Source organism: Fringilla coelebs, assembly GCF_963513975.1.
Source record: "Fringilla coelebs genome assembly, chromosome: 2".
Classification (NCBI taxonomy): Eukaryota; Metazoa; Chordata; class Aves; order Passeriformes; family Fringillidae; genus Fringilla; species Fringilla coelebs.
In genome coordinates this window covers 62,446,401-62,474,151 of record NC_140029.1, presented here as the reverse complement: position 1 = coordinate 62,474,151, position 27,751 = coordinate 62,446,401, and the positions used below count along the sequence as shown (strand labels likewise).

Below are 27,751 nucleotides of genomic sequence, written 5' to 3'. Positions count from 1 at the left end.
GCAGCGTCAGGCTGTTTTGTTTCCCCTTTGTTCTATACACACTTTGCTTTACAGAACTGCTTCATTCGGGATGCCTGCTTGGGACAGGCTGCTGGAATTAGCTGTTACATCCATCTCCTGAGAAATGACTATGACATCAGAGTGACTTCAATTTTTTATAAATATCTGTTGCCAATTTGATTCATATGTCAGCACAGACCTGGAGTTAAAATTGAAGGGGGCTGAATATTACACCTGCCTTTTAAGGCTAGTGGAATTTCCCCTCTTTATGGAAAAAACTTCTCACATATTTCACTAGTATCTACCATTGCAAGCCTTAGATTTTCTCTCTCTCAAGCTGCATCCTGCAAATCCCTGTAATTGCATGCAGCTGTTTGTGAGCCACCCGCTGCAAATTGAAAGCGTGTGTTGAAAAAGCTCCCAAGCAGAGAACCTCTAAAACAGGCACTGAAAAAGCTGCTGGTTTACCAAGAAGACCCTCTCTGCTCTGCCCTCCTCTGCTGTTGCTACCTTGCAGTTTCTGACATCCAGAGAGTGGGAGGTCTGACAATCCGAACAAGGCAGCAAGGGAGAAATTCCATTCCTGTTGCAATCAGTAATTCCTCCGTGCAGGCTGCTTTCTCGGGAGCGTGTGCGCGCTTTCTTTTGTGTCACTTCAAGAAGGGCTCTGATATTCTTATTACTTTAAATATAGCTTGCCCTGGGGCGGGGAAATGCACAAGGAAAGAGCCGGCGAGCAGCCTATCTCTCAGAAGAAAAGAGCAAGCCTCGCAGCACAGGAACTGGCTTCACTCAAGTGTGCAGTTTAGAAGTCAAAAAACTATTTGAAATACCACCATTGTGGAGGAGGCTGAAGAAAAAAGACACGGAACTGGCTAAACACAGCGAAGAATATTGTAAACCAGAGTGCAAAGTGCATCTATTTGCGGTTTGAAAGTGGGCTCTGAAGTGCAATGTAAGTCTTCCTTAAATTGTATTCTTTTATAACAGCATCTAGTTGTTTAATTTCCATTCTGAAGCCATGCTGGGCCAAAAGGTACAATTAGCTACAAAAATCAGCAAGGAGCAGAATGTGTAGTCTCTGATATGAGGCTGAAAATGATTCTGAAACACAACAGAAGACAGAGACTATCAGCCATATTATGGAAGATGCACTATAAATAAGAGCATATTTAATTATTTCAAGAAAAAGACGCTGGATGGAATAATTAATCAACTTTCTTTATAGAGTAGCAAGAGCTTTGCTGTTTAATACAGCAAGATATTTTAATACTGCTGTGTTTAAAATTGTGTGATAACAGTTACCAATAGCAATAAGATGTAGCTCCAGAGGGGAGTCCTAGTGGTTGCAAAAGTTTTATGTCTTTTATTTCTCCAACATTTTTGCTCTCTGAAGCCCCAAGTCCACATTCTGTATCCTACAGCCTGGTTTTACTTTTCAGCTGGATTTTTGATATATGCCAACACTGGACTTCCTCTGGAACTGAAAACAAAACATTTCAGCTTTTGGAGTAATTCTGGTATGTTTTTCTACATCGCACTGGTGGCAAAAATGCAGTCGACAAAAGATTGTGCACCCTCAACTTCTGGCATGGAGAGCTGAGGAATATAATGCCCAATGGTGACAAAGGGTGATAATTTCCTGTTTTTCACAATTTATCTCTGTGGTTTTGGACTTGGCAATGGATATTCTTTGTGATGGAGAGGGCTCTGTGAACCCAACTGCAAACTCCTTCATACCAATAAACCATGAGAGAAGATTCTACAGAAATGTTTATGGAGCTGGAGAAATTAATATATCACATCTCTGCAACTTGACTGTGAACTCTGACAACCTAACCAATCTTTCATGTGAAAGTAACATGAGCTCACCGTGCTGCCCGTCACAGAAAAACTGGCCGGCTTTGCTGACAGTGATAGTGATTGTTTTAACCATTGCTGGAAATATTCTTGTCATCATGGCTGTTTCACTGGAGAAAAAACTACAGAATGCCACTAACTATTTTCTAATGTCACTTGCAATAGCTGATATGCTGCTGGGTTTCCTTGTCATGCCTGTGTCCATGTTAACCATACTGTACGGTGAGTATTAGCTGTGTAACTTTCTGCATGTATTGATAAGCCTTAAACATTGCATGCAATAACATCTTGTTGTCATTATGATTTCATTCTCTTACCACAGAAAATTGGTTTCACTCTATATAAATTGAAATATTTATCACTGGTTAATGGGTGGAACAGGTGAAGTACTTGAATCTTTTCCTATTTTATATTTCCAGCTACAGGCATTTTAAACACAGTCCATAACATCAGTTTATTACTCAGTTCTCAGATGAATTATCTCAAAGTGTACATGAAGGTGCTTTATTCTTTCTACTGCTTTCAGGTTTTTTCCCTGGCTCATAATTTTCATATTCCCAATGAGAATGTAGGGTCCTGCCAGTTACTTTGCTCTGCAAATATGCACTGAAACACTAATGACTACTTTTAGATTCAAAGTAAGCAGCCTCCTCAATTACTTTTAATGAAGTAATACAAATGTAAATAATTTTCTTATCACCAATACCCTGCTTAGACATCTACTTACTAGCAAATGCTGGAATAAATATTGCAGGAGTTAAGAAATGGATGGGCATTCATTCTGCCTGTTTAGTAACATTTGCAAATGCAAAACTATTATTTCTTAAGAGAAGTTATTTAAGCTAATAATGACTCACAGATCATGCCCTTGCAGGTGATTAACAGCAGATCTTTCTTCTCCTTTTCGCCAAAATCATTTGCAGCACAGCTCACACCAGAACAAGTAGCACCCTATGTGTTCAGCACCAATTTTGTCAGGCTGTTACTGTCCTTAAACTTCAGAAATGAGCCTTTCAATGCTACTGAATTGCTGCAGTTCGAAGAGAAGCTACACATTGTCAGGAAGAAAGTAGATTGTTCGGAAAGATTTCTATTACTTCACTACTTTTGGACTTAAGGTCCAAACATGAGCCTGTTCTTAAGGGAGATTTAATCCAGAAAGTTGGAAGTTTATTTTCTATTTTCAGTATCTCTACACAGATCGCCCCCAGCAGCATTTGCAAACTGCATTTGGCATCCGTCACGGTGCAACACGGTGATTTACCGTATTAGTGCGCGATTATCTTAGGCGGGAGGAACAGCGTGAAACAGGAATTGTCCGATGGGTGAGATTTAAGCCGTGCGTGATTCCCTGAGACAAGCAACAGGGACTCCTGCTGGCCAGGCTCCGCTGCCGAGGGAAGAGCGCCCGAAACGCGTGTCTCGGGAGGGATTTGGGGGTGGGGCGCTGGATGCCTTTCCCACCCCGCGGGAAGCCGGAGCCCTCGTCCCGGGCAAGGCTGCGCCTCCCTCCCGGGAGCCGGCCGGGACACGGAGCCGCAGGGCGCCCCAAGGCTCGGGGGACGGGCTGCGCTGGCTTGGCCTCCTCTCTCCCTGCTTCTTCCCCTGCTAGACCAGGAATGGAAACAGTATGGCTTGGGGCGAAAAATCATCTGGTGGCACGCACTGGTACCAGGAGAACCATCTTGGTGTGGTGCACCTTCAACCTCCGGGATGATCAGTGTTGGCATGGAGGGAAATCTTCCCTTCCACAGGAGCATTTTCTTGGCCGCGGCTGCTCAACTTCAGCAAAATCACCTATGCTGAGAGTCTTGAGCTCAAACTAGAGGCCTTTGCACACACCTGCTCTGCCAGGACACCTGCAAAGCTGTGGAACAAGAGTGCCCCACCACCCCTTCTGCAGCCCCTTAAGGGGGTATGGCTATAGCTTTGCCCAGAGATTATTTTCTTGAGAGGTTTATAGCTACTGTGGGCAATTCTGGTTTGGGTGCCCAGCCATGTCAGCCATGTGTCTGGGCCAGTCTGAGCCCTTTGGGCTGGGCAGGGTTCTCCATCCACCCAGCAGTCCCAGACTCTGCTGGAAAAGGCAGCACCCAGTAAGTCCTGCCAAGGTGGATGGGACGACAGAGCAGAAAATTTCCTGGAGGATTTTACCTACACCCTTACTAAGGGGGCACCTTACTGCATCCAGAGTTTTCTCCTCTCATATACTGATGCCTGTTTTATGCCTGCCCCATCCTGGTTTATTGCAAAGATGAGAAGTCTAGAAGGATATGACAAATGTGTTCCCAAAGGTCACTGAAGCAAGAGAAGATGTATGTTGTCAAGTGTAAAAATACTTTAATGGTTTTCCCTGTGTAAACTGGCCTGGCCTGACAGAGAAAAGCTACTGGGAAGTCATGCCCCTGAAAGCCAGCCATCACATAACACACTCCAGGGACCAGACTTCCCAACAGAAGACCAGAAAACATGATAAAACACATCCATAACTGCTGTATAACTTGTCAGGATCAGCTTGTACTACAACAACCCAAGAAGAAATAGGTCTCCTCAGTACTCACTGGGACTAAACATAATTAGGCACAGACCTACCTCCTCCACCTCTCCTTCCATTCTTGCTGTTGCAAATCTTGTATCTACAAAGGAGAGAGGCAGTCCCCAAAATACTTACATATTCTCACAATATGAGTTTTGGCTTTGCCCCATGCCACACTATCATGGCCAGCTTGGGTAATATCCTCTGAATTAAATCACTACAAGATAACTGCAAAACTTGCTCCAAGGAGAGCTATTAGTGGTTCCCTGCAGGAGTAGAAGGGATTTTGAATGGGGGTCCTGCAGGGCTCTGCTTAGCCTGGGTCTGCTCAGTACTGCTCTGAACAACATATATAGTGTGTGGAGTGAGAGCTTATACAGCTTTCCAAAAGCACCAAGCTGGGAGAGGTTACAAGCATGCAGAGGGACAGGATGAGAATCATCAACAAGAATCTGGACCCCTGAAGAGAAAGTCTGAAAGCAACAAACAACATTCAGTGGGGATAAGTGCAACGGTAAAGAAGCAAACCAGCTTCTGCTGGTGAAATTTGTCCGGCCTTCAAGAATGCTGAACAAGATCTGGCTGTCAAAATGTATCATTAGCTAAATGTGCTTCACTAGCATGATATTTTCATACAAAAGACACTTAACCATTCCAGGTTGTATAAGTAAAGACACTCCCTTCAAGATCCATGAGGAAGTCTTGTATTTCACTTAGCAGTCAGGAGGCCTTTGCAAGAGTACCGAGTCCTCTTTCAGTCACTGAATGATATACAAGAATGCACATAAATTAAATGCATTCCAGGGCAGAAAAAGAAGAAGGAAAAAAAGTTATAAAAGCATGATCTGTAAGCAAAAGATAAAGTACTAGGCTTTTCTTAGACTGGAAGACAAAAAAACCCCCACAAAACTAGGAAAGCCATGATAGCCATCTCCCAACAGCTTTGAGAAGGGAAGCAATTAATCTTCATAGGTAGTGGGAAAAACAAGGAAAAAGTAAGGGCTTAATTAGCAGCAAAGAAGCTGTAGGTTGGATATTGGTAAACACTAATGCATCTGCTTTGGATTGCTTTCCCTGGAGGAGCCTATCAATATTCATTGACACAGGAAATATCCTTATTTAGGTATGTGGTAGAGGCCTAAAGACAGGTGAGATAAATATCACTGGTATGCAATAAATAATTTTTCTTCTTTAGCTTCCATTAAATCCAAAGTTTTACTTTCAGAATTAAGGCAGCTTTGCATATCAGCAGGTGTTGAAAATGCAGTAATTACGTGGATAGAAAGTCCTAAAGCAAAATTGAGAACTTGCAGATTTACAATGACAAAATTGCTTCTCTTTTCATAGATTTGCTGCCAAAAATGTTTAATCATAGTACCAAGCACTAGCATTATGCAAATAGAATTAAAAAGAAAACACATATGCTGCCTGTAGCCTGAGAAAGAAGCAGAGTTAACCCCAAAAGCTACAGTTAGAAGGCTGCCAACAAATAAAACTATTTTCTTAAAACAGTGTCAGGCAGCTTCTAAATGTATCATCACTTACTACTGCTTAGTACTTACTACTATCCTCCTAGAATATATGCGCTAAGGCACGTGTCACAACGAGGGATATATGCCACATCTTTAGCTGATGCCAACTTTCTCTTGTGCAGGATACGAATGGCCTTTCCCTAGGAAGCTCTGTGCCATTTGGATCTACCTGGACGTGCTCTTCTCCACGGCGTCCATCATGCACCTCTGTGCCATCTCGCTGGATCGCTACATTGCCATCCGCAACCCCATCCACCACAGCCGCTTCAACTCCAGAACCAAGGCCTTTGCCAAAATAATTGCTGTTTGGACCATATCAGTTGGTAAGTGAGGCAACGTTTCAGCATGTAATTGCGGATTTCCAGCTTTTGAGAGGATTTGATGTATATACTGCAGTCTAAAACTTTCTATTCTCTGCCTGCAGTATTTTGCTTTCCACTTCTATGAAGTGCTGTAGTGTAGTAATTATGCAATGGCAATCGACAACAATGGGAAATGGAGGAGAACTGAGCAGCACTGAAAGAATATACACCAGTGAGAGCATGACCACATTCAAGTTTATTTTAAAGATGTGTTGATTTCCCATACTGATGATCCCTCATTACCTAAACATCTGAAGAGAAAAAAAAAAAAAATCAACCGTAAAAAGTTTTTCCCTGCTATATGTAAGTCAGTTGTTCCCAATTTCTTATTTGGGTAATTTGCTTAGATATTTTTCTCAAGGGCAGATCTTCTCTGCCTTTTTCGGTGCGTATGGCGGGGAATTTATGCATCCTATTTAGGAGACAACAGATACTGTGTGCAGTGAGAGTGAGAGGAGTGTCTCCAGAGGACAGTTCAGAGTTACAGTCAAAAATAGGTGTTCTGAATGACCCAGTACACAATCTCCTTTTGCACTGGGAGAACCTGAGCCTCAAAACTAGGCAGGGGAACACTGATCTTTTATTCCCCAGTGGCAGTATTTCCAGGGCAGTCCTACAGCACGGGAGTTGGAAGAGTTTAGTGTTTGATGCCATGGAGGTTCTCAAATGCTTTGAAAACACAGTTTCCTTTCAGTGCTTGTAGACCCTTGAGCACTGGCAGCTCACTTATTCAGAGGCAGGAAAAATTCACTCTTTTGCCCTGAAAGAAGTGTGAGCTGTCAGCAATCAAAGGAAATTAGCTCCTTCCCTGGCTAATACAAATTATTGCAAGTGGTAACAGGGATCCCTTACCACTCTTCCCAGAGGAGGGAAAGGAGATGATGCTTAACATGCTGCCAGCCTCCATTCTAAATTGTCTCCTGACCTCCCTCTTGATCCTGGCCACAATCTGAGAAAAAGCAGTCTAGGATTGTTAAGATTTAAAATACTGTTATCATCTGCTGCACAACAAGAAATCGCTCAACAGGAGGACAGTTCTGGGAGTCTTCACTCAACAGGAGGACAGTTCTGCATTCTACACAACCTGATGAGGTTCAACAGCATCTGGCTCTGGGGTGCATTCACCTGAGCAGATGTAGATGTCTAGCACAGGCCAGGTGAACTCCACCCTAAAAATACCTAGATCTCAACTATAAAGGAAGCCTATAGCAACTGAGATGTAGATGTCTTCATTTAGATTAAATGAATCAGATCTTGTGTCTTCTACAGTCACATTTTTTAAATTCAGTAGAAAACATATTACCTACTCTGTCCAGTTTTTGAAACTGCTAAGTGCAAGTATTTTCAGTGCATTTCTCTCTATATAGCATAAATAAGTCAAGCATCCCTTAAAATTGTGCATACTGTGTTTGCCTGCACTTATGTGTGGTGCCTTGTGCTTAGTGTGTGTGAAATTACTGTCCTGTTTACACACAAATTCACAGAATGATCAGAATGACCATTCCAGGGGAAAACCAGTGGTCCACTCTCCTCAGCATCTTTTCTCAGGCTTACTCAGGGGCTTGCTGACAAAATATTTGAATTAGCTCACTATTAAAAGGAATCTGGAAAAAAAGTGTTATCTTAGCCCTATTAGTTAGAACATGGTATATGTCCGTAAAAGGGGGGTTTATTTCTTTGATAGCTTGATATTTTGTTTCAAAAGCTATGTCTTTTCTTTGCAGTAATAACTAGTAACATATCCATTGTAAAAACACTGTTTCTGCTCTCTGGAGAAACTGCCTTCTAACAGTGGTGAGATGAGTCACAGATGTTACTTGTTATTATCATGGCAAGGGATAGCAATGTGGTCCCTATTTATAGAACTCTGAAAAATATGACTCCTTATTTTATTGGAAATAAAATGCCCCTCAAGTGTTGCATGAGTGAAGAGGACAGTCCTGCTTTACTGCAGCTGGATAAGGACATGTGTAAAGGAACAGTGGATGTCAGGAAAAAAGGAAGGGTAATAGGATAACTCCATCTCATTCACACACTTTGTGTCACCAAAACAGTGAGAAGGGTAAATAGGTACAAGTTAATGAAGGCAAGCACACTTAGGTGGGAAGGAATGAAGTGATGCTCAGCTGGTCTCCTGGAAGTAAGGGGCATTGGGAGACCAGCTGAAGGAACACTGGTCAGTTTCCAGCCTGGTAACAAGCTATGGCAAATGGGATGTGCTCCAGAAGACAGATAAGAAAGCAAACACATAGGAAGAAGCTATAGGAAACTGATGCACCAGGCTGGACTAAGTTTGCACTGTGCCATATTTCTGTATTACTAGAATAAAGAAAAATGCCAGTATTGTAAGGAATCCTGATAGATCCCAGATCATCCATGCAACCTGCTGTCAGTCAGTCATGAACACTCATCCTCTAGATCTGCCACCATCCAGCTAAGCATATGTAGGAAATGGGTTTCTGAAGGTGCTTTCTATATCACTTACTAGCAGGAAATGCTTTCTGAACCGAGAGGTGCTCCATATATCATTTACCAGTCTCCAGGCTCTCAGTGCTACTTAGAGTGACAGGGCTATAAATTATTTAACTCTGCATTTTCACACAGCTATAGCTGAGAACTCTCACTGGAATGAGTGAGTGAGGATGGTGAGACACTGGCATAGATTGCCCAGAAAAGCTGTGGATGCTCCATCCCTGGAAGTGCTCAAGGATGGGGCTCCAAGCAACCTGGTCTAGTGGAAGGTGTCCCTAGCTGTGGCAGGGGAGTTGGAATGAGATTATCTTGAAGGTTCTTTCCAACCCAAACCATTCTATGATATCTGGCACAGGCAGAGCTGGTGTTGGGCACAACACACCCTCCACAGCACCTGGTATGGAAACCATCTCACTTACAGATTCAGATACAAGGTTTTGCCCTCCAGCCTCAGACAGACACACTTTGACTTCCCTGTATTCCTACAGTTTGCAGTTCAGCTGGTGACCTGTGAACTCTCGTGAAGTATGAGGTGGAGGGTAAAAAGCAAGAGAAAAAACTGAAAGATGCTATGTTCCCCTGTGCAGAGGTTCATTTTAGCAGGGGAAGAAGGGGGAAACAGCCAAGAATTGTGTGTTGGCAGCATATTTAATCAGTTCCAGTGACCATGCAAACAGCTCAGGCTGAACTGAACAGCACTGATGAACATACAGGGCTGTCAGATGCTGCCTTCTATCACCCTCAATATGGAAACAAACCATTTAATCCTACCACTTGTCTTTCAACCTTCTGTCTTTCAACCCATTCTTTTTCTACAAGAGAACCTCTCTTCTATTGCCATTAGGATTTATTTTCACTAACAGCCTTTGACAAAAAGTATTGTCAGGGATTTCTGGAAATCCAGGAACATTATGTCAGCTGGATTACCCTTATCCACCTGCTCAGTGACTCCTGCAAATACTTCTAGCTGATTTGTTGGGCCTGAACCCAACTCACCTAGATTATAACTTCTAGTGTACCCAATTAATTACACTTTTCACTAAGTTTGCCATTTACCTTTTATTCATTAAGTACACAAATATATTCAGTCAATTTTAACCAAAGGCAATGTGATCTTACTTCCATTGGCTTCAGTGACATATGAAGCATTTAAAAAACAGCAAAAAAAAGCTGAAATAGTTTAGTGTACTTGATTTCCGATTTTATCAGTTTAAAAAAAGTAAATTGTGGTAACATTTGTTTTTGCATTTAGTGGGAGAAGAGCATTTAGCCAGAAGCCTTTGTTTCACTAGACCCCATAATGCCACAGGCAATTGGTTTAAAATAGATTCTAATTACTGTAACAGATTCTAATTGTGTCTTTAATTCTTAAATCATCCAGTGTGCACAGTGGTTAGATAATTAGATTATTTGTAGCTGTTGAAGGCAAAAGCTCATTAAACCCTGAAAATTATTCCATTTGTTTTAAAGCACAGAGGTCATTATTGAGAACAGGTGTAAAAAGCCAAAGGATTTCCCCTTGATGGAAAGAAGTAGAATTTTAAATAGAACTGGAATCTATAGAATTGCAAATAGAGCCTATACTGAAAAATACATGTAAAGTACCTTTGAGTCCTAAATGGGCCTAACAAAGGCATTGCTCTGCAGGAGGCCAACAGTGCATCATCCCCTCCTTGAAAGGCTAACATAAAAGAATTACAGGCATGAATGTTAAGTCCTTATATATAACATTCCTCAGTTCTTATTTCTATCTATTCCTCTGTTAATGGTCTAAGTAATGTGAAGTCTGATGAAGCCCAAGCACTCTAAGATGAGTTTTCTCTTATCATTTCTCACTCAGCCTACACATCTGTTCCCTGCCTTCAGGCAGTCTCCGCGCTCCCCAGTCACTAACAACTTAGATTTATTCAGTACTTTTCATGCAGAAAAAAAAAAGCCCAACATGGATCTGGATGAATCTGGTAAAATACCTCCCGCCACAGAACTCTAAAATTTTGCCATTGCTTTTGAGGCTTCCGAAATGAGAAATACTGTAGCATGGAAACAACTTTCTCCAAAGTGCAGAGCAAAGTTAGTTCCAGATGTACAAATCAAGCCCAGTGCAAGTGAGCCCCCAGCTATGTTGGCAGTGTGACATTTTATACTGATGCAGAGGCTTACACCTCCTTCACAGGCAGCCTGCAATTTCTCTGCATGGCTTCTTGCTGCCTTACAGCATTTGAAGGGCCAGGGAAACGGCAGGAATCGGGAGAGTTCAACTACCAGTGCCTCTGGATTGTGTTTTGTTGACACCTTTGGCTTCCTTAGGCTCAATTTTCTTTCTGTCAAGGACAACTTTCATTTGAAAATCCCTTTACAGGTTTCAAAAGGCAGAAACAGCTATTAAACTGCAGGCTGGGAGTCCCTGTCCTGAATCTGCTACACATCCATTTCTTCCAGGTGACATAATTGCCATTTCAGTCAAGTCTAATTTACGGATGCCTTGGCATAGGAAAAGATCATTTGCTAAAACATGGAATATGCTGCCAAAATATCTAAAATTGCAAATAATTACATGCTGAACAGTACTCTGGCAATATAGGTTTAAAGCTTGGCACCTCAATTTGGAAGTGCTGGAGCTAAACTTAAAATATCTACTACACTACCATTTCCCTAGGGAACATTTATTTTATTTTTATCATACTCATGAAACCATCTATCAGAGAGTGAAAATGCTGTTTGCTCACTCCACCTGCAGGATCTCAGGGGCAAACACTGTAGGTTTTATGTTTGGGCAGCCCTGGGACCTCTACAGTTTGTGGATGTAGATGATGCCATAAAAATAAAATGAAGTTGAAAAAAAATTGTTGCACAACATACAGAGAAATTTGTGTCAATTATAATGAAGGGTGTTGGCCTGAAATATCACAGATAAAGTATTAGAGCCTCAGAACCATCTCAGAACTAGAATCCTCACTGTATTTCTTCACAGAGGCACAATGTATGAGGCTCAGTAGTCAGCAGCACTTACGTCAGTAGAAAGTTCATTGCCATACTAATGACTCCTACAGCAATGACAACTAATGAGAACAAGCCCTTCATGTACAGGTTGTCTGGGGTTCAGTTCCATGGAAAAGGAACATTCAGTGCTCTGATGCACATTTCTGAATTGACTAGCACATGTATTCTGGTCATGAGGCATTACTTCAGATGGTTCAGAGAAAGACACACAAATGTCCTATTTACTTTGATGTAAATTATCCCCATGTTTCCCATGCAACAGAACTTTTTGCTTGATTTGTTCTTTCCAGAAGAGTGAACACATCCACCAGAACATCAGCTTACCACACATATCTCCCTCCCATAACTGTGAAGGTTTAAAAAACTTGCATTTTGAATTTGTATATGTTTGTTCATCTGACAAGAAGGTGTTACTAACATTTTACATGTTTTTATGGCGAAAAAAACCCAACTTAAAGGGATGTTAATGACTGAAGTACTTTCTAAATTCTCCTAATTTGGAAACATAAAGATATGAGACACAGGCATGCATCCATAGGGACACATTTGCGAACCAAAGACACTGAGCAATCCAGCATTCATCTGGATAGGGGAGAATATATTATACCAGTAAATATGTGTCATCAGAGGAAGAATAATTATTATGTATATATTTACCATGTTCTTTGGGTAATTACACCAGGATGAGATGAAGGGTTTTGCCTATGAAAAAGGCACTCACTCATTTTATGAGCAGTCCTTTTGCAAGAAGCAATCTGCCTTTCAGGTGAAAAAAGGAATGAGGGGTGATCATAACATTATTGTGCAGCATTTCTTTCTGCTTTGGTTTTATTTTTAAAGGCACGTTGTAAACAGTAGAGCTGTATTTTTAATTGAAAAGAACCTGCTTAGTCAAGGTGCTGATGAAAGAATTAGTTGTCTTTTTTTAAAAAAAATTGTCTTTGTTTTGAAGACCATAAGGACTGTGTTCTTCTCCCTCTTGAAGCTACCAGCAAGAAGCATAAAGTTCATTTGGACCAGACCTGTCCTGTTATGAGGGTTTTTTGAATGAATAAGTTGGTGGGTGCCAATATGACCTACAATCAGCCAGTCTCTCTTTGTAGGGTATATCTGAGTAAATGGAATATTTTAAGAAAAAAAGGCAGCATCTCTAGTCAGAGGAGCTGGATTTCTGCATAGAAAATGCCACATGCCACACAAATGATAACAAAAGAACAAGGTACAAGGAATCATGTTGGGATTCATAAATTCTGTTGTTTGTACATTGTGACTGCATTTAATCACCTTCTAAATTAAAAATGGTGCTGCACTTTAGCACAAGTAGCACAGTGTTGCATAAAAGAAATGTCAAGAAAAGAGAAAATTTTGTTTATTTTAAAATTATACAGAACAATTTCGCAAGTTCCTTGATCTATTATATTTAGCTTAAGCCAGATGTTGTGTTTTATGACATTAAAAAAGGTTCATGTATCACAGAATTCTTTAAAATTAAAGGCTTACATTTATCTTTACCAGCAGGAACTATTGCAAACTATTGAACACTCAGGCTGTAATTAACTTTCCCCACACATTACCTGGCTCATGCCATTGGCATCACTTCTAAGCAGAAGCCCAGCTAATAAAAGTCAAGGGTTTTGTCAGAACTGCAACAACATATTCGTAATTACCTGAGACAAATTTAGAAACACCTGTCAGGTGATTTTGCCTATGATGTCCTCCAGGGTCATTGATGGAAAATAGCTTGTTGAGCTCCTGTGATGTCCTGAAAGCAGGCTGTAGCACTGTGATAAAGGCTTTCTTTTCTGCCTGATCAAAATTGGAATCTGTGTATTTCACAGTATTCAGTCCTGCCTTTATGTTGGAAATAAATCACACCCTCTGGGAAGGCTTATTTCCTTTTGGCAGAACATAGCCCTTGTTACAACTTCTTGTATTTAATCTGAGTTTTGAAATGGCAAATTGACCACTATTGCCAGATCATAGACTGAGCTGAACTGTGAGTATCCTGAGAGAAAAACTGTGTGATTTTATGTCCAAGTTGCACTGAGTGAGCTGTGTAAATTTCCCCTTACAAGCACAGGAGTACTCAGAGGGTTTAGATTGAAAGTTCCCCAGTTAAATCCAATCCTGCCTTGCACACTACTGCAGGACAAGGAGATGTCACTCCAGCATTTCTTGCTGCAAGAACAGTTCATGTATTTATTTTTCATTTCCAAGGTGCTTTGTGACATTTAACAGAAAGATGAGCCTCAGGATCACGCTGTAGCACCCACGCAAACACCAGTAGATGGTGGAAATATGGGCAGATGCAATCCCTTCAGATATGCTCCCTTTTTCTCTCTTCTTCAACCCTCTTATCTTGTAAATGTGACGAGGGCATTGGCTGGTCTAACAGAGTCCAGTCAGGGCCAAGGGCATTAGCTGCAGGGTGGACAGTGAAACATAAAGCACAGGATCCTGACTCATCATCTTCAGACCTGTGCAGGTCTCTAAGCTGCTTCTCATTCGGTTTTTCCTTCCAAATTATCCATCATGTCAGGACATCTATCCCAATAACTGTCCAGCCACTGCTGCAGTCTCCTTGTATAACTAGTAAGAAGCTGACAATTTGTTTATTGAGCAGCTTCTGCAAGCAGCCACAAAAGGAGTCATGGAGAAATAACTGGGACATGGTCTGAGGTCTAGAAAACTCTGAAGAATTACAGGTTTTGTTATCTGTGCCCTTCAGATGGAGTGTGAAGAAATAATAATAATAATAATAATAATAATAATAATAATAATAATAATAATAATAATAATAATAATAATAATAATAATTATTATTATTATTATTATTATTATTATTATTATTATTATTATTATTATTATTATTATTATTATTATTATTATTATTTTAAAATTTATCTGATAGCTACATTCAGTGTCCTTTTAAACTACACAATGAGGCCAAGTAGCATTGCTGAAGAAATCTCAGAGATACTAACAGAAATCTCTATTCAGTTCAGTGGAAGATTAGGGTAGAGCTAAGTAAATTATCAGTATCCAACAAATCACGCTATATAATAATTAAAAGACAGAGATATAAAAACTGGAATATCAGGGGATCTTGTCACTTAGACTGCTCTAGGAGGCATCACATTATTTGCTTATGGTAGTGGAATATCTAAGATTTTTCCATAATTTATGGCTTATTGCTGCTATAAGTATTTTTATATAAGTCTTACTGTGTATGTAGCATGTATAGCACATAATAAATTAGCCCAAGGATCCTTTAGAAGCCTTATAGCTAAAAAGGCAAACAGATAACATCTGATCTAGGAAGATCCTGTAAAAAAGGAATGGTATTTCCTTCTTCTCAAAGCACTATTATCCCCAAATCTGCTCTCCTAGGGGCCTGAACAGTGAATGCTGCAAGGCCATCTGACATGGAATACAGAAAGGTCCTATGTTAGACAGAGGGGGTATCACAGGTGACTGGAGTTGATCCTGCACAAGGTTCTTTTCCTTTGCAAATTAACATCTTTACCTAGCCTAGTGCCAACCATAAATTTGTCACTTCTTTTGAGTAGAAATTAAACCGTTGCTACCGGGAACTTAAAAACACCAATGCAATATAAACAACATTAATTGAGTACACAGGAAAAAAAAAAGGGTGTTTGACCTGCTCTGCTACATTTTGCTGAGCCACAGAAGCAGCAGCCTTAAATAGCAGGAGGAGAACCTTGTCCCTCTGTGCAGAGATAGGCTGGAGACATGTGGAACCCCTTGCAAATTTTCAGACTAAATATTAAGCGCTACACTGTAAGGCCAGTTACTTTTCACCACTTCTAATCACCCTGGATGAAGGGGTTATACAGCTGTCATTAGCCTATGTCCCCTGGAGGAGCACATCAAGGACAGCTCCCTTCCAGCTCCCAAATGGCAGCAGAATTGTAGCTGCTCTCCACCTTGGACTTGGGCTCTACTCAGCCATCATCCTCCAGGCAAGTTGCTTCCTCACCTTCTTTTATTTATTTCTAGCTGTTTGATACGTGTAGATTTCTATACGTCCTTTAGAGACTGGGTAACCACCTTAGACAGAGAGATAACAACTTCTCTCAATTGGAGATCTCTGTGAGAAGCCAAAAAGCACCTTGGAAGAAGCCTCTGTCCAAATCAAAAATAATGTCCCCATTTGAAAAGCAAAGACTGTATTGCAGAATAGGCTGCACTGGAAACTGCCAGGCAAAAAGTTGTAGCTCCCTCTAATACTCAGAAGACCTGAAAAATCCAGCAAGAAAATTAGGGGAACCAGACTGTAAACAAATCCTGTAGTTTAACTAGCAACGAGAATTTGAGTGCATAGGCAGGAAAAGCACTTAAAGCCAAAAGCAAAGAAACTGTTTCCTCCTGTTGTATTGTTGCTGCCTTTAGGAAATAGGGTTGTGTGCACATTTTGAGGATTATATCAAAGCAGAAAGCGACTCCATCAGCAGCTTCCTCTCTCATAATTCAGCTCACTCTGAAGGCCAGGATTTCTAAACAGCTGGGTCAAAAAGGGGCAGCTGTCCTTAATTTCTTACACTGTCCTTCCTGTAATTCTCTAATCCTGTTATTAGTTATTTTATTATCACAGTTCTACAAATTAATTTAGAGACACATATCTCTGGTTTTTTAAGAAATAGGCTTCAGGACCGAGAACATAAATGAGGAACATACTAGGAAACACAGACTTCTCTGATTTTGTTTTTCTAAAGTGAAATAGATAATTTGTGGTATAAATTATCATTCACCATACTTTTCTCACATAAAAAGAATTGAATGTATCTCCTGCTAGGCTAAATAATATGTTTCCTTGGAGATTTTCTGAGCTGTCAAGAACAAAGCCATTTCAAAATTAATAGAATAATCCAGCTGTTACCTGGCACCCCCTCTATGTGATGTTAAATTTGTTTTCCTTTCACTTGTATTAACTAGAACACGTGTGACCAAATGAAGTGTTCCATGGGAAAGATACAGAAAACCAGCTTCATCTGTGCCCTTGAATAAAAAACTAAATTTGGTCTATCCGCAGTTATAAGGAAAATGCCTGGACCCACTCTGATTCCATTCCTGTGAGTACAGCCTCTTGGGATGCAGAAAGGAGACGATGCTCCCCAGCACTGTGACTCACTTAGCTCTTGAGGAAATCAATCTGAAAACAAATATTATGTGGGGATTTGTAAGAGAATGCTCCTCATCCACTTCTGCCTCCACCAACACATGTACCTGCCACCAGGGAAGAATCCTGTGCTGGTCTCACATGTGAGGAAAATCTAGCCCAGGACTTTTGGGACACTGTCATGCTGACTAGGGAAGGCAGAAGCTTTTTAATATTCACACTAACTAGATACAGCCTCGAATGGTGATTCCCAGTCCACACTGGGGTTTTCAACATCCCCTCTTCCCAGGTGGAAATCTCTGCTTCTGCATTGCCACCCATCAGCAACCTGCACGCATTGGAAATATGGCTGGCACTACTCTGACAGCAACAAAATTATCATAGTGAAGGGTTCGTCATGACTGGAAAAGAGTCAGTAGGGGAATAACGTTGTCAGGTGCATGCAGAGAGCAGCTGTTTGCAGGTCTGGGGAAATAATGATGTAATGACAATGAAATGTAGTGATGTACCAACCATCATGGTGAGTGTCAAATGCCAAGCAGAGACACAAAGCCAGGCTGAGCAGCTCCTCTGCAGGTGTTTAGGTGGAAGTAACTGTTGCTAAACTCCAGCTCCTCAAATAAGATCCAGACACATTGCCATCCTTGATACTCAGAGGAAGACATGGTCCATGGTCCCCCTGCCACAAGTGGCTCACTGTGGCTTGTGTTCCTTGAGCAAACATCCATGCGGGGCACCATGGTAGCCCAAAGGAACTAATATTCTTTTGTGTGCTTAGTTAAGTTAATAAAGTTAGTTAATAAAGTGGTGGCAGTGTGCAACAAGGAGATTTTATACAGCATGAAACTGAGAGTATGCATTGTATGCCTTGGGATGTAGCACGTGAGTTATACATGGACATCTGTTTGCCTTTTGAATGTGTAGATGTACCAACAGAGGACATTTTCTGAGCACAAACAGGCACTAGATACCAGCATGGGCTTTTCTAAAGAAATCAGACAATATGGCCACATTGAGCTGCTTGAAGGAGACACTGCACTGGCCTTCTCAAGCAGCAATCCTTTCAGAGATCCCCAGTGTCACAGCACATCTTTGTGCTGTGGCCTGTGAGCTGGCCCATGACCTGGTATGTCTGAATCAATGTGACTGCCAAAACCTGAGATGGGGAGAGTTTTTTTGGTTTTCATGAGAAAGTGAACAAAGGTGCCAAAGTTTTTGAGAAACTGTAGTGACATTTCTAAAAGGTAGTTCCTAAACCCTTAGACATTTATTAAGGCACAGAATAATGCTCATTTGTATTAAACAAAATTGAAATAGATATATGCAAGGTGAAAGCATGTGACTGACAGCTTCTGTTTAAAGGAGACTTCACTGTAAGAACCTTGACCTTATCAATTCACTTCCCCCTCCTTGTCTTCACCCCAAGTAACCCTAGTGTGCCACCCTACACGCACATTGTAAATTATGGCTTTGATTTATTGATAGTCTCAGCAGCTCAAGGCAGCTGAAAACCCAGTTTACCTGTCCAGTTAAAGTGGTTTTATGGCTGCTGTATGCCTCTGAAGCCAGCAGTCTGTAGCACTATATCAACCTTTGTCAATTTCAGCAGACTTTTTGAGAGAACAAAAAGGATGCCATTGCTTTACTTCTTAACCTTTGGTGTTTCCAAGAGCCTTTTGTCATTCTGAAACTGTGCCCAAATTCTTGAGGTTTAATGCAGAATTCATTATTCATCTTCATTGTTTGGGATCTGTTGTGCGGTTTATTAAAATACACAGTTTGAAACAGCCACGTGTGTATAAATCAAACCATCTAAATAAACCACCTTGTGCCAGAGGAACATAATATTTAGGGCTTGTTGATGGGGAAAATGTTCCAAGTGGGAATGTCAACTGGAAATGGAGTGGCTAATGTACCTTCAGTACTAGAATGGATGCTCCTATTCTGTGTGGAATGCTTCCTTGTGCCTCAGTTTAGTTCTTTTGAAAGTCAAGGAAGATAAATCATAAAAAAGCCCTCAGAGGATACAGTGATTTTTTCCAGACTGACCTTGAGCTAGTGGGAGCATGGAATGGGCAGGGTATGGAATAGCTGTTCTGTTACAGCCCTTCCAGGTTGTTTCCTTTAGATCTACTGTTGGCACATGCTTCGCTTCCCAAACACCTGTTTGTCCCTATCTGGTACCTCTGCATGATCCTTTCTCGTGAAGCTGATTTTCTTCTTATGACATTTGAATGCACAGGCACCATCTGTGTCTCTTTAAACATCCAGTCACTAAGAGCAGGGAGCTGGAAAGCAAGGACAAGTAAACCAGCAAGTATACATCTGAATCATCCAGGTGAAACAGATCATTCATATTCAACTTTTAAAGAATTAATTCAGTCAGTTGCAATACTGCTAATGCAACTTTAGACTAGGGCGTTTTGTTATGGGTTTACAGGACAAACTTGATCTTGACCAAATGTGACATGTTGGTGATACTCTTGCCCATATGTGATGATTCCTAAAAATCTCATCCAAATAGTGGATGTGAGTTGCACATGGAAGCTCCTTTACTGCCAGTTTTAATATGACTGCTTTTGAATTTGGCCCCTGTGTCCTCACGGAATTTGCCATACTTTTGCTGCAGAAGCCAACTGTTGATGGGGGACAAACCCTGTTCCTTTCAGGAGGAAAACAGTAAATTTAATCCCTGTAGAGAAATGAAAAGAGAAAACTGGGCTGGACATAAACTTTTTCCATGCAGGAATGCCACAGTATCATTTGGAGGATGCCCTGCATCAACTGAACTGGTGTTACACAAAAAGCAGTTTACAGCAGTCAGTGTTCTCTGCCACAAAAGCCTCGTATCTCTGCTGTTTCCAAAGTCTATACAGGCCACTTTCCTGTGGCTGTAGGGGAAAGATGCCTTGAATGGTCACTCAGAAAAACTTACATGACTAGCAGTGCCTGCTACAGCTCGGCTGGTACAGCACTTCCATACTTGTTAAAGGAATGGCAAAGAAATGCAGGAACTTGTGCTGTACACTGAAGACCATTTCCCTTTTTTAAAGCCAGAAATCTAGATTTAGATGCCAGTCTGCAGAAGCTGCTAAGAACAAAACAAAGCAGTTGGGGAATTGCTCCTCTTGTTTCAGGCAAGAAGTTGTAACAGACTTTGGCTCTTTACTTTAAAAAGCATGCAAATTATGCTAAAACTTTTCCTCCTAGTGCTGCAGCCTCTGCTCCCATGCCTCCTCATGCAGCTGAACCATAAGGTAGTAATGAAAAGCATCTTTTTACTCTGTCAATACCATTGTTTATTTATCTTTGCAGCTCACACTAGGTCTTTGAATTAAATGAAAAAACAGCCTCGCTGTTATCAGCACAGGGCAGAAGCAGATGGGAAACTTGTGGTATTGCTCTGACTAATGCTGTGTCTTTGTGCAGCTGGAGTATGATGCTGGGAGTGCTGGATGCCTTCAGCACCCCTTCAACTCATCCAAAAAAAGAAAACTAACTTCAAAGCATTCTTCATTTCCCTGGAGTTGTTCAGCACCCCAGATTACTCAGCCGTGGCTGGACAGTCTGGCTTCTGATGGTGACCTCTGCCTCCGTGCTTTCAGTGAGACGGACTCAGACCTTTTTAGCCAGCAGCTAAAAACACTGGAGGTTTCTGTCAGCTCAGCTCAGGAGCTGCCACAGACTGCATGAGTTTGCAGCTCACTCGCTGGCTTCTCCTAGCCCAAGTTCAAACATTTAGAGCTTGAGCAGGAGAAACAGAAAGGGTAATACCACAGGCTCTCCACCAGCTTCTGCCCTGGGCAGATAAGAAAAGCACTTTTCTAAAGTGGCCTGAGGCAATGCCATGACTCAGTTCAAAGCTGCAAAGACAAAATAAGCTACAGTGTTCCTAGAAAAAAAGGTCTTTGTAGAAGCTCCAGAAGAACAAAAAGAATGAAGCACTTGAACAGAATAATAGTCTAATATTATTATCACTGTGATTATTATTGTTTGGTATTGATGCTGTACTCCACAGTCTTCCTCTAGGAATGGAGCTGCTATGCTGGGCATTGGATATGTGTGAAATTAAGAAACAGGCTATGCTTTTAAAGGGCTCCCAGTTTAAGCAGCAGAGTGGGAAGAAGGGAAAAAAAAGTGAGATAGAAGAAGGTACCATTGAAACGCAGATCTTTCAAGACTCATCTGTGAATGAGTAAGGACACTCCTGGGCATCCACTGAACAAAGTAGGGCACAGCATCCTCACATCATAAGAAATTCTTCTCTAGTCAATGTTTTTATTTCTCATAAGCCAAATACAGCAACTGGAATTTCTGATCCAAAATGCAAATGGGACTGAAGCTCACAGATTATGTTAACATTCCACAGGAATCAGAATCCTGGTTGCTTTTATCCAAACAGGGCTGCAATATCACCCCCTGCTTCAGTCCACTTTTGCTATCTTTGCAGCACATCATTTCTTTCATTGTCTGAACATTGCCTCTCTTGGAGAGACAGCATCCATTTGGAGGGGAAGAGACAAATTCTGAAAAAAAAACCAAAACCAACAACCAGAGAAACAGCAGCTGTTTGATTTTACCCAGACTCTAGCAGCATTTACAGAAATCTCTGAGGAAATGGCTGAGTAGGCTTGAAACAGGCAGAGCAGTCCAAGGAGAATGGACTTTGTCACCTTGTCTTGCCATTCATGACAAGCCAAGGATGCATGCTCCAGGGGAAGACAAATTTTGCATGGCTGTGAACAGAGAAGGCAGCCTCTAGTAGCTGGAAATACAGTGAAAGGACTTTTGCAGTCCTTCAGGATAAACTACATCTCAGGCTGCCTCGTACAGTGTCTCTCAATGCTTAATTCGTTCCCGTTGTTCATCTGGCCATTGCCACATGGGACGCTTGGTTTTGTTAGCATTTAGCATTTAACTATATGGGGATTACAGCAAGAAAAAAGACACAATGAAAGATTACTCTTAGACCTATGACAAAAAATTATCTTTCCTCCTAAAATTAGTATTTCCCAGAACTCTTTAGAACCCAGAACACTTTTAATCCTCTAATGAAAAACAGCCCAAAATCACTCTTATGGCACTTCATAAAAGAAATGCACAGTGTCATCTCAGTCAGAGTTCATAAAATCCTTTGCCAAGGTGGCAGGGACCAAGGAGCAAGTCCAGAGATTATTACAAGGGGCCCAAGATTCAAAACCACGCTTTTCTGGCTACCAGGTATCGTATCATAGGACAGTTGGAAGGAAGCAAATGTGCTCTACCTGTGGCTGCTAAGGTAATATGTATAGCTATGATCACCTCAGCCACAGGAAGAACAGAGGTAGATGTTTGCTTGTTTTTTCTTGAAAGCTGGAAGTGTTTTTTTCATTATTGTTTTTAACCTCTTCTTTCTCTCATCCACCTTCAGGTATCTCAATGCCTGTACCTGTCTTTGGACTACAAGACGACTCCAAAGTATTTAAGAAAGACATGTTTAAAAAAGACATCTGCTTACTCGCAGATGAAAATTTTGTTCTAGTAGGCTCTTTTGTGGCATTCTTCATCCCTCTAACCATCATGGTAGTCACTTACTTCTTAACTATCAAGTCGCTGCAGAAGGAAGCTATGCTATGTGTGAATGACATTGGCCCTAAGACCAAGTTTACTTCATTCAGCTTCCTCCCTCAGAGTTCCCTGTCCTCAGAGAAACTCTTTCAGCGCTCCCTGAACAGAGATATGGGGACTTCAGGGAGGAGAACCATGCAATCCATCAGCAATGAGCAGAAGGCTTCCAAGGTCCTTGGCATTGTCTTCTTTCTGTTTGTTGTGATGTGGTGCCCATTTTTCATCACCAATGTGATGGCTGTTATTTGCAAGGAGTCGTGCAAAGAAGAGGTCGTTGGAGGACTCCTCAACATATTTGTTTGGATTGGCTACCTTTCTTCGGCCGTCAACCCACTCGTGTACACGTTGTTCAACAAAACCTACCGCTCAGCTTTCTCTCGCTACATCCAGTGTCGCTACAAGGAGGAGAAGAAACCTTTCCAGCTGATTTTAGTGAACACTATCCCAGCACTTGCATATGACTCCAGACAGCTCCAGCTAGCACAAATGAAGAGCTTGAAAAAAGAGGCGAAAATGATGGCTAAGGATTACTCGACGGTCACGATAGGAGCACATCGTTTAGATGGTACCTCCAAGGGAAGTATCGGCCCAGGGAACGAAAAGGTTAGTGGTGTGTGATGGTCAGCAGCTGCCATGACAACCACTGTGTGTGTGCTGAAAATTCCACCTGCTGTGAGAAGCTCTGATAGCTTAGGAGAATCAGCTGTGTGCAAGAGACCTTCCAACAACATCATATACTCCTCACATTATCCTGTGGATGAAAAGCAGGGTTGAAAGGGTATCAAATGTGCAATTTTTTTTTCATACAGTACGTTGGCTGTTTTAAGCACAGGCTTTATTAAACTTATTTTTTTAATATTGTAAAGGATATATTTCTTAAAGAAAAAAATGCAAATTCTGGTATTATTCTGGTATGGGCTGTGAAGAAACCTACGCATTTCTTTTCTCTTTGCAAATGAAAGCTAAGCTGTCCTTTGATGTTCTTGCAGAGTAGGCTCCAGCTATTTTGTCTTGCTGCAATTGAGTTTTGTTATCATTAACTGAATGAGCACTTTACAGAATTTTAAACAAAATGATGGTTCATTTGCTAATATATATTTAAAATGAATCTTAAAGTATTTTAAAAAATCTATTAAAACTGCTATAGATTAATTATATGGACATTTTGTTAACTGTTTTTATGCTATTTTTTCTTCCTCAGTAACCATCTTAAAATGTCCCTGTTTTTTTCTGCCATTGTTCTGTATTTCAAATAAGCAATCTTAGAAGGTAAATTATACTTGAATAATCCTCTGTTTCCACCACCACTTATAATCTTTGTTTCAGGAGTTGCAATTTATTTGCATTCAAAAATTTCATGTGTTCAGCTTAAAAATTGAAAGTAATATTTTCAAAACTATTGTTCTTAATTCCCTACTCCCTCCCACTGGTGTTGACAGGAAGGTGAAGTGAGAGAACAGTGAAAAACCAGGCACAACATTGCTAAATAATTTCAGCACCACTTCCAGATTCATGACTCTGTTCAATTCTAACAGTCTGATTTAAGTAATGTAAGAGGAAACTCTGCATGAGTAGTCTTCAGTAAAAGGTTAAAGTAGATTCTCTCTCATAATTTCTCTTTGGTTAAAAGAGGCCATTATGAAGAATGTTCTGGTTTTGGTTTAGGGCTTGTAAAGCCAGAATTATTAGAAAACTGGTAGTTGCTAAAAATTGTTTTTCCTTGTTTCACTGTATTGCTGTTAAGGCAGATTGCTCAGGAATGGTCAGAAGATTGCACTACTAGGACTCAGCCTTAATGAAATATGTATGGGCAAATGGGGCTCACTTGAAAAATAACAGGACCTGTAAACAACACTGCATTTCACCTGCATAGATCCAAGGGCAGAATACATTGCATAAAGAACATAAAATACATTGCTTGACAGACGTGCCTAGTCATGAAACTCTTTTTATGACATCATAACTGATGTCACTGAGGGCAGTGGGACTTTGCTGAAGATAAATGCTGCACTCACATGAAAATAATTTGATTAAAGCCAATAATTTGATTAATTCCATGAATTTTGCACCCATAATCTCATCAGAACTAGGATGTATTCCAGTTTGTCCATCCAGGACATATTCCATATTCTGCCCATCCAGAAGAAAAACTCCAATGCCTTCATCTGTCCGTCTACTGAAGTTGTTCAGTTTTTACAGAGCAATTAAATTTCCACTAAGTCAAAGAAGGAGAGAGACAGAGAGAGAAAGTGAATCTTTTTCTAGCCTACCAGGTGGGAGTCTTTGGAAGAAGAAGGCCTTTAGCTTAAGATACTGATCTATGGCAGACAAGGACTTAGAAGTTGGCTGGGTGTTTGACTGATTTCCAAGAAACTGATTTATTGTCATATACATCGTATAACTAAATCTACTAGTTTTATGAGCCCTTTCCTCTGACATGGGATAGGTAGGAGCCAGTGTGCACTGCTCACACAGAAGCTCTGCATGCACATGATGACCCTGACTCACCCCACAGACCTCAGCCTCCATGTCTGGGACAAAGTGTCATGCTGTAGCCCCATTGGCAGTAATGATGCCATGTATGTCACCTATCACCTCACAGACATTCATGGGTTTCCCCCAAAACTGGTCATTTAGGATGAGCTGATAAATCAAGTGGAATAAGTGCTGTGCTCACCAGGTGCTTTATATGCTCTCTCTGTCTCTGGGTACATTTGATCACCTCAGTGAAACTGAACAGCTTCAGCAGAAGCAAAAATGAACTCGCTGCTCCTACCTCCCTATGCACACATCCTGCTCCTACCCAGCACCGTGGGAGGGGTGTCACACTGGCAAAGAGATTCCAGGGGGAATCTGCTAAATGAAGCTGAGTATGAGGACTACCATAGCAGTAGCTGGGAGCAGTGACTTTCCACTCTTTCCTGTCAAGTTTGATATTGACCCTACATCTAGTACTTTGAGCTAAGGACAATGCCCATCTTGTATCTCACAGGCCAGATGTCTCCACTCCACAACTGGGGTGATGGTTGTGAGGATTTGCCCTTGGAAACAGGTATCTCAGGGAATAAGCAGGCAGTAACAAAAGCAAAGGTGTTTTGTGAGAAGAGTCTGAGGCTCTAGATCTGCTATTAAACCAGATTGCCTTCTTATGATAAATATAGACAGGGGACTGAAGGTCTCTAAACCTGCATGTGAGGGGAAAGGAAACAAAGAGGCTTCCGCCAGGGGAGGGAATCACCACATTTTTTGCCATTTAGGCCTGACCTGATGCAAGTTTCTCTGGCTTTGCAATCAAAAGCAGTAGGTGGGACAGACAGCTTGGATCTTATCGCCCATTTGTGCCAGGGAGCAGAGCCCACCTGCATCCTGTATGATGTATATGGCACCCTGCACTTCTCCAGAGCTCAATTCCTCCCAAATCTCCTGAGGGCCTGGTTGCTGCTCTGCACAGTCTCCTTCACCAGCTCGCAGCTGATAAACTGTTACTGGACATTTCACACTCAGTGCTTCTGCTCTCCACTTACTGTCTGCATTTTGCCCACATGGCAGAGCAGATGAGCCCTCTGTTTCTCTTTCATTCCACTTTCTGTTCCTCGTTCACAATGTCAAATTGCTCAGGTTGCAAATACTGACAGGGAATGTTTCACTACAATCACAGAGGGTTTCAATTACTGGCTTGAAGTTTCATTACAAGGTGACTCTGAACAATCTTTTTTTTTTTTCCCCAGCTTATTTTAAAATAAAACCTATGTTTTGGACATAAGAGACAATAGCATTTCATTAATTGACAGCTGGAGAGAACATAACACTGAGTTTTTGCTTAGAAGCAGGGAAAACTGATGCCTGACATTTTAATTCTGTAGCACTCAGATAGATGGTTTTATTGAGTGATCAGCAGCTTTTGCCTAAGTAGCCTCTCAAGGCCAAGAATGCACAGCAAAGACCAATATCTCCAGCTCTTTATGGACACTTTTGACAGCTTAGAAAGGCCTGATTCTGCCACCCTGCATCAAAATATTAATAGATTTTTGTGCAGTTTGCCTTAGTGAGGATGGCAGAGTCAGGATATGAATTTGTTCTAGCCACCATGCCAAATCTGCTAGGGGTTGTTCATCAGTAGACAGCAATTAATGGACTCATTATACTGCAGACAGATGACAAAGTTCAGCTGTTTTAAACCAGGATTTACAGCACTTGGCCCATGCTTGGAATGAACACCATGGTTTAATATGACCAGCTTCAGAACAGCATTTCCATCTTCCAAAAAACTGTGTTTTCATTATGCATCAGAATGGAATGGAATTTTTTGCAATTTTTCAGGTTAAAAAAAAAAGGAGAAGACATTCATACAGACTGGTTCAGAGGTTAGAGCCTTCCCCAACTTTACAGGAAAAGCATGCTGAGTCAGTCTGTCATATCTGCATCCAAAAAAGCCACTTCATCTGGAAAAACTTTTCAGCATCAATTTTTCAAGTAGATTGACATTTTATTACTGTTAAGACTGCATCTGAGAAATGTCCAAAGACATGAAGCTCACCATGTATCTCCTAAGCTGGTGTGCATCCTTTTTACACTTCAGGGTAAAAATTCCTATGTATCTATCCCATCTAGTCAATCATACACTGTACTTATGTAATTATTGCCAGAAGGTGAGATGCATTCTATTTTGAATACCTATATGTTTGCTTATGTAAATACATAGAGAAAAAAAAATTGTTGTATTTTGTAACGTTAATGTAAAATGGTGTTTCAATGCTTTACTGTTTTGTCTGATCGCACTGCTAGTAAAGCAGATTAAAATATTCAAATACAATCAATTGTTTTATAAACTGGAGGTTTGTCTTAAATAGCTAATTTGGTTTGGTTTTATTTCTCCCATAAATATTCAGTACAATGTCTGCTGAAGGCTAAAGTAATTTTAAATATTTGCTGGAGAAAAAGAAAGAGCATGTTGCAGAATTTAATTATCTCAGTGAACTGGTCCAAAATGAGCCATTGTAATAATTCACTTTTTCTATGGACAGCCATCCTTCTACTGAAGAGGTAAGTACATACAGCTTAGTAATTTTCAGTCTCAGAAGCTGTATATTTGCAATAGTAGAAAGCCAACTAAATTAATTTCACTAAGAACTAGAAGATTAAAATTAATAAGCTGTATTGGTTAGCATGGTAAGGTTTCACAAGTGAGGAGGTTATAGGAGTGGGCTCTTTGAGACACTTCCAGAAGTTTTGCCCATATCTG

The 27,751-nt window shown here is 41.0% G+C and overlaps 1 protein-coding gene across 1 annotated transcript; it reads left to right on the top strand.

Moving 5' to 3' along the window:
* The first annotated feature begins 863 nt into the window (after positions 1-863).
* Positions 864-27,217, top strand: HTR2A (5-hydroxytryptamine receptor 2A). The gene is made up of 3 exons (XM_084226264.1): positions 864-2,082; positions 6,051-6,251; positions 22,313-27,217. Exons 1-3 carry the CDS (start codon positions 1,683-1,685, stop codon positions 23,125-23,127), a joined length of 1,416 nt encoding a protein of 471 aa, XP_084082390.1. The 5' UTR covers positions 864-1,682; the 3' UTR covers positions 23,128-27,217.
* Positions 27,218-27,751: the final 534 nt, after the last annotated feature.